The 6,552-nt window shown below is 35.6% G+C and overlaps 1 protein-coding gene across 5 annotated transcripts; it reads right to left on the bottom strand.

Moving 5' to 3' along the window:
* Positions 1-342: 342 nt before the first annotated feature.
* LOC105121730 (uncharacterized) lies at positions 343-6,098 on the bottom strand. 5 transcript variants are annotated; one of them, XM_011020497.1, is made up of 7 exons: positions 5,594-6,098; positions 4,993-5,061; positions 1,627-2,947; positions 1,403-1,534; positions 1,193-1,322; positions 998-1,098; positions 343-886 (listed from the first exon to the last, which is right to left on the bottom strand). In XM_011020497.1, the coding sequence occupies exons 1-3, from the start codon at positions 5,852-5,854 to the stop codon at positions 2,897-2,899; spliced, it is 381 nt and encodes a 126-aa protein (XP_011018799.1). In that variant the 5' UTR covers positions 5,855-6,098; the 3' UTR covers positions 343-886; positions 998-1,098; positions 1,193-1,322; positions 1,403-1,534; positions 1,627-2,896. The 5 variants fall into 5 exon arrangements, with proteins under 5 accessions (XP_011018799.1, XP_011018798.1, XP_011018800.1 ...); XM_011020496.1 differs by having other exon boundaries at positions 1,403-1,876; positions 2,211-2,947; XM_011020498.1 differs by having other exon boundaries at positions 1,403-1,579; positions 2,211-2,947.
* Between the last annotated feature and the right edge of the window lie 454 nt (positions 6,099-6,552).

The raw sequence follows: 6,552 nt of genomic DNA, 5'->3' as shown, positions 1-6,552 counted from the left end.
ACACTTCAAAACTTATTTACTTGCTGCATTTTCTATTCTGCAGTTCATTAGTATTTTGCGGAACGATTATCCCCACAGTATTTTCTCACCAACTACACCATTTCGTGCTTAAAAGAAGGTTTACGCATGTAAACTGATGAGGCTGGAAAACATCATCGCTAGAAAGATTGGAGACGTTTTTCATGGGCTGATAAAACTAGACCTAGAGAATATGTTGGGCCTAGCAACACCTGCAAGAAAAACACTCTAATCTTAAATGAATATAGTGTTCCTTGAACTTTGTTTAAATTTTGTGTTAGACTTGTGATGTGTTAACTTGAAGGCTAGAAAGACAAGTCTTGAAAAGATAAGTTACGGTGGATTTAGCATGATAATGAAAAAACAACACAAATCTATATTCATGAGCAACAAGTTTTAAGATCATATTAGTACAAGTTGATATTTAGCAAACGTGGCCAAAACACATCTTTTTTACAGTTTGAAGCTTTTGCATATTTGCGATTCAACTGTCAATGTCACTATCATGTGTGCGCTTAATTCATATCCCAGAGAGAACCCAAGGAGACCAATGTGCTAGTGTCACTATCTTCAGAGTTCCAAGCTGGATCACAGAAACACCAGTCTAAACCATTACCGTCCCCATGAATTTCTGTTTGACTTCAATCACTGAACAACTTTGGAATCCAATCATACTGCCTGGTCTCATATGGTGAGTTCCTGCGTGTCAGGCTTGATAACTCGTAATGTTCCAAGGAAGAGCCTGCGGGTCCGATATTATCATCAACAGAGTTGTATTATCTGATGCTATATTTCCAGGCACTAGTACTGTCGCCATTTTGATACAGCAACTCTGGTTTGGCACTGTAAACTTTGGACTGAAAATTTCCTGTTCAGAAAGCAGGTTGTTAGTTGAGCTTTGTAAATGGTTGTTACCAAAGCACAAAAAGGCAAATAAAAAAGTTTCCATGACAAGAGGAATAATAGAATTGCACCGCACCTTCTTCTTGGGTTTGTATTTCCTGTCTCATATGAGTTCTCCAGTAGTTCTTGATCTCATTGTCAGTTCTGCCGGGCTACCTTCGAGCAATCCTTGCCCATCTGCAAGACAATATAATTAGAGAAAAATTTGGGTACAAAGAATTTGCTTGTATTAGCTTAGAACTGTCAGAACTAGCACAGGAAAGAACATTACTTGTTACCCCATTGCCCATGAAATTGAATAATAATCTGCTCTTCTTCAGCAATTATATGACTGCGCTTAAGATTGGGTCGAAGGTAGTTCAGCCACCTCATTCTGCAACTCTTACCGCTCCTCATCAGACCTGCGAGTGAACACACAAGAGGGAATTTATTAAAGAGATCAAGAAGAAATCATCTCTTGCGTTATTCACAAGGATCCTACCTTATAATCTTCCTATGGAGTCCCACTTTCGTTCTCCTACAAGAGTTGCAGAAGCTGTTAATCGCTCATCTTCCTCCTCATGCCAAGGCCCTTTACGCAATTTGTCTCCTTTATAAGCCATTATTGTAATGACTACTTCGGAGAGGTTTTCGTATTCTTATATGTCGAACAAGGTGGCTAATAGCAGGGGAAAAGCAAATGAAAGGGTGACCAGAAAATCTTACATGGCACCATAGGTGGATAGCACTAGTTTGTGGTAACACTACCGTTGGCTTAAATGAAATCCAAGTAAAATGTTTTTAATTTGGACATTCTAGGCTGTTTTAATAATAATGACATGAAGATAGATGGAGTTCTGATCCCTTTATGCATCACCATTTTTAGCTTTACTTCCAAACTCAAACTCGCATTTACATGCTGTGCAGGACGTGCTCATAGCCCTGCTCTTGGATTATTTTTCCTCTCTGGTCTTGGCTGGAATTACAAACCAGCAAGAAGCCAAATTATCTTCGTGCATGTCTTGAGAAATACCTTTCTCAAAAAATCAAGAAACAGGCACCCTTTATTTTTCCAAGTTCTTTATTAAATCGCGTTACACTTTGTGATTAATGATTTGCTAACCTCTCCATTCTATAATTAAATAATATCCATTCTAAAACTAGTAGAAGAATAAATCCTTCTAACATGCTAGGCTGATGTGAAAAACATGCTCCTAAGATTATCCCAAGGACCACACAGATTATTCTCAGGATCTCTCTTTACCATCAATTTAAAACAAATAACAATTACATCACATAAGATGAAATACCTAACGAATCTTGGTCAAAAGAATTTTAAGTCCCGCTAGCATTCTTCTCATGTCTTGTAAAGGACAATTCCATTCGGGCTAAAAACGTGTTGTTTGGTGATGACGAAACAATATTTTAACACTTGGGCCATTGCGCTGAGGAAGAGTTCACATAAATAAATCAGAGAAGTAACCAAGTTGCATCGCACACTTCATGCTTATTTTTTTAACATTATTGCTCTAACAATTCTCCATACAACTGCCAAAATATTTTACCATCGCCTTAAAGACCACAAGTAGCTCATAGCATCAATTGAATTGGATGCTATCTATGATCACATTATTGTACATCACAAACCAATAATAATCATTCTCAAGGCATTAGACACATCAAAACTACATGCTCCAGACCTTTTATTAAACCACATCTTTTTAAGCAAGTGTTGTCGATTTTCGATGTCATTGAATTTTAAGAGAAAACGCAAGCAGGACAAAACTGTAGGGTCAAAAGAACATTGAAGAAACAGAATCCTCGTCAGCATCCAACATAAAACTGTCCGACTACTGACTTGAAATTGTCATTAGAACTAGAAATTGGCAAGATAACATAAAAGGATATCTTATCTATAGCAACTCTGCTTGGCTAGGCTTCTGCTAGTGGCGAACCCAAACTGCAGCTGCCAGCAATAACCAAAAACGCCAACCATCTAGCGGTCTACAAAAGACTTGTTCATCAGGTTGACAGCATCATCCATGAACTACATATACAAGAACATTAACCACCAAATAAGGCTCGATAGAAACATAGATATGAATGCAATATTTTATTCATTCATTTCCTAACAATCTTGCAGGAAAAAATAAAAATGTTGAAATGGGCACCACATAAACTTAGATTGTTGAAAATAAATCTTTAAGATAGTAAAGCAAAAACAAAAATGAAAAGAAACTAGTGCTTTAGGCAGTATTAGTCTTCCACTCCAGAAGATGTGATTTACAGTTTTGTTATGTTCTACCAGAGGAATTCACAGGTAAATAATAATCTCCTTTCTCAAATCAACCACAACACAAGATGCTGGATCCATGACAAGCTAATCTACACAACTGTTACTCTGCAAGTGACTTGTGCATCACGCTTTGAAAATCATATTTTATGAGCAGAAATATCCTGCTTTAGTAGATGATATATCAATGAGTCGAGCAAATCATTAAGTGCTCCAAATATCAAAAAACAGAAACAATACCTGAACACTAATAGGCAGGTATTTGGACTAATCATGCAACTAACTGTCCTCCATTTTGACAACTGTATATTTAATAGTTCACTTGTCTCTGAAATGTTTCAAATGGATTTATTGTTGTGTAATAGGTAAAATCATCAGTAGAAATTTATATAATAACTCTAATTGAGACTCATTCATACACTCGAATGTTAATCTCACTTTCGATAGCATCCAACCTTCCAATCAGAATCAAGGGGAAATGGCTCAATATGTCCTTATTTAATGGAGTGAGTTTCCAATCTAACATTCCATTCTTTTATGTCCAAATTAAGATAATCAATCATGCATGCGACTTAATATTATACCAAAAATGGCAACCCTGATGGAGGAGGAAGAGATCATCGGGGAGAGAGAAGGACTGATGTTTCAGAGAGAGAGATAGAGAGGTTCTGTCTAATGTGAATCTTTTGTTAAAAAAAGAAAAATCTGCTTGTCACATGCTTTGCACGCAATTGACATGTCCATGGAGCTCATGGCCATTCAGTATAATATTAAGTTATATGCATGATTGATTCAGTTAATTTGAACAAAAAAAATTAACAAAAATGATAGATTGGAAACTTAGTCATTTTAGAAGGATACAATTAACTCAATTTGGGATATAAGGACATATTTGAGACACACTCCATTATATAAGGACAAGCTGAGCCATTCCACCGGAATCAAACATTAAAAAGCAGGGATCAGTTCTTCTCAACTACCATGCAAGTTATATTTCTCATAGATAACTCCACTGGTATTTATGGAAATGTCAATTAGTTGCAAAGAAGGGATCTGCAGAACCATAGTAATCAGGCAAATGCTGACTGGATGATTGGACATTCAGGAACCACACCTCATGCTCACAGTTAGTGAAAGTGGAATTGATCCGTTTGAAGGAATTTCTTGAGGCTATTGAAATTGACACGAGTAGAGATATTCAAATATTACTTTTAAGTCAATTTTCACTTTACGTACCAGAAAAACATATTTTTCCTCTTCTGTTCAGATCTATTATAATGCCAAATTGGTTCGCTTACATCTACACGCAAGCCTCTCATTAATTTGAATAGCATTCAAGGATTAAGGGGGTGTTTGGGATAGTAATAAAGGTTGCTTTTCAAAATGTTTTCCGCTTGGAAATGCATTAAAACATTTTTCTTTTTCTTTTGACATCTTCACATCAAATCGATCCAAAAATACACAAAAAAGATTAATTTGAAGCAAAAAAATAATTAAAACTTTTGCAAAACTACGGTTCAACTGCAACACCCAAACACCGTCTAAAACAAGGCCTAAAGTCATGGCAGATCCCAAGAAAGGTTAAATAAAAAGAACCAGGGTAGTTATGACAATTTAAGGATTTAATTGTTGGATTGCAAGATGTAAGACCCTTTCAGCAAAACCTAAACCTAATTGAACATGCAAAAAACATGATGATACATGTATGGGCATGGCTGTTTCAACTTCAAAAACATCACTATATTGGAATATCATTAACACGATTACTAGAACAAAGTTATGCTGAGATTTACAGTTACCTTTCCAAGTAACTTAAGTTCTCGTCCAACAGGTTCCATAAATTTCAAGTCAAACTCAATAGGCCAAACCTGTTAAAGGGAAAATAAAACCAATGAATTAAACAGGTAATTATGAAAAATAACTCCGAGAACTTTCAAGCATTAGACAGTAAGAAATTGCAGAAATAAGTTCTGCTCGCTAGATTGCTTTATGCAAATAAGCTGCGACGCAGAGAATGACTCAAACATAAGAGAAGTTCCTTCAATACATGATAAAGTCAATCGTATAAACCTAAAAAATCCTAGATTATTCCAATTCAATTATATGAATCACTATTCGAAATTGGAATCGCTACCTGCTCACTCGTCACCATTAAAAGCTCTAGGTAATTTAACCTGGTTGATTAACCTATTAGTCCAGAGTTCGGACCAAAAACTATTAGTTCCAATTACAAGAAAGTTTAACAAAAGGATTGTCGTCAAGTCACACTTCTATACGTTGAGAAAACAATTAGTTGAATAAGAACAGTAGGTTGTAGAAAAATCCCAGGAGAAGTAAGAGCTAATGAACGAAAAAGGAAAGAAAGAACTTAAAATCAATGAAAAGGAAGAAGAAGAAGACCTTAAGACCAAGTACACGAAAGGGTGTAATCTGGCCAGGGACGATACAATCAGGACCAGCAGCTTCCACAAGCGCTTCAGTAGCCATGCCGGTTCCAATGGGATTAGGGTGCTTCATGACAGAGACGGCATAATCGGAAAATGGGTTTTGAGAGACGCGGAGAATAGGAGAGTGGTGGATTTTGGGAATGGGTTTTGAAGTAGATACCCTCCATGGGACATCCTTTTGAAGCCCAGGGATTGTTCCTCCTTTTTTTGACATACCTCTCTAATACTTGCACTTCCAATTAGGGTTTTTTAACTGATGATTGAATAAATGCAAGATATTGAAAGAGGAGGAGATTACTATGCCAAGGAAGAAGCAAACGTAAGGTTAGGAAGGGAAGATAGGCTTCATGGATTGATAGATGAGGTTAGATGAGATGAGATGGGGGGGAGGGAGGTGGGTGCAATTGCCAGATAAAATGAAATTGGTTTAGACGAAAAAAAAAAAAAAATCTTGTTTTCCAAGTGATCCAATTTTGTGGCTTGTTTTTTCTTTCTTTTTTTTTTTAAAAAAAAAATGGGAAACAAAAAAATATCTATTATTCTTTGTGAACATATCTGAAAAAATTATAAGAAAAAATTGATTGAATGCAAATTTAATAGATTTATGAAGAGAAATCAAAATTCATTTCTTAATACCAACTATATCAACACTGTTATCAAGATAATTCCAAAAACATAGAAAAAAATTATTTTTGAAGACCTAGGCAAATGCGAAAAGGCTCCTAAGCTTTTTTTTTTGAATTTGATCCTTAATTATATAAAAGCCTATCACTTGAGTTTTAAATTTCATCTCATTTGGATCCAAACTCTTTTCTTTCTATTATATCACTAATTATCTAATAAAATTTAAATTTAGGCTTAAATGCAATCCAACATAAGCATAATGAAAGCCTAACCAGGAGAGATAAAAGA

Source organism: Populus euphratica, unplaced genomic scaffold (genome assembly GCF_000495115.2).
Source record: "Populus euphratica unplaced genomic scaffold, PopEup_1.0 scaffold46.1, whole genome shotgun sequence".
In the NCBI taxonomy this organism is placed as follows: Eukaryota; Viridiplantae; Streptophyta; class Magnoliopsida; order Malpighiales; family Salicaceae; genus Populus; species Populus euphratica.
The sequence above is the reverse complement of the archived record's forward strand: the minus strand, read 5'-3'. Positions and strand labels throughout refer to the sequence as shown.

Coding starts and splice junctions, on each gene's coding strand:
- LOC105121730 (XM_011020495.1), bottom strand. CDS start 5,854: ATGTCAAAAAAAGGAGGAACAATCCCTGGGCTTCAAAAGGATGTCCCA. Junction 5,062..5,593: donor TTCGTGTACTTGGTCTTAAG/GTCTTCTTCTTC, acceptor TCCCTTTAACAG/GTTTGGCCTATTGAGTTTGA. Junction 2,948..4,992: donor AACTTAAGTTACTTGGAAAG/GTAACTGTAAAT, acceptor TTGTATATGTAG/TTCATGGATGATGCTGTCAA.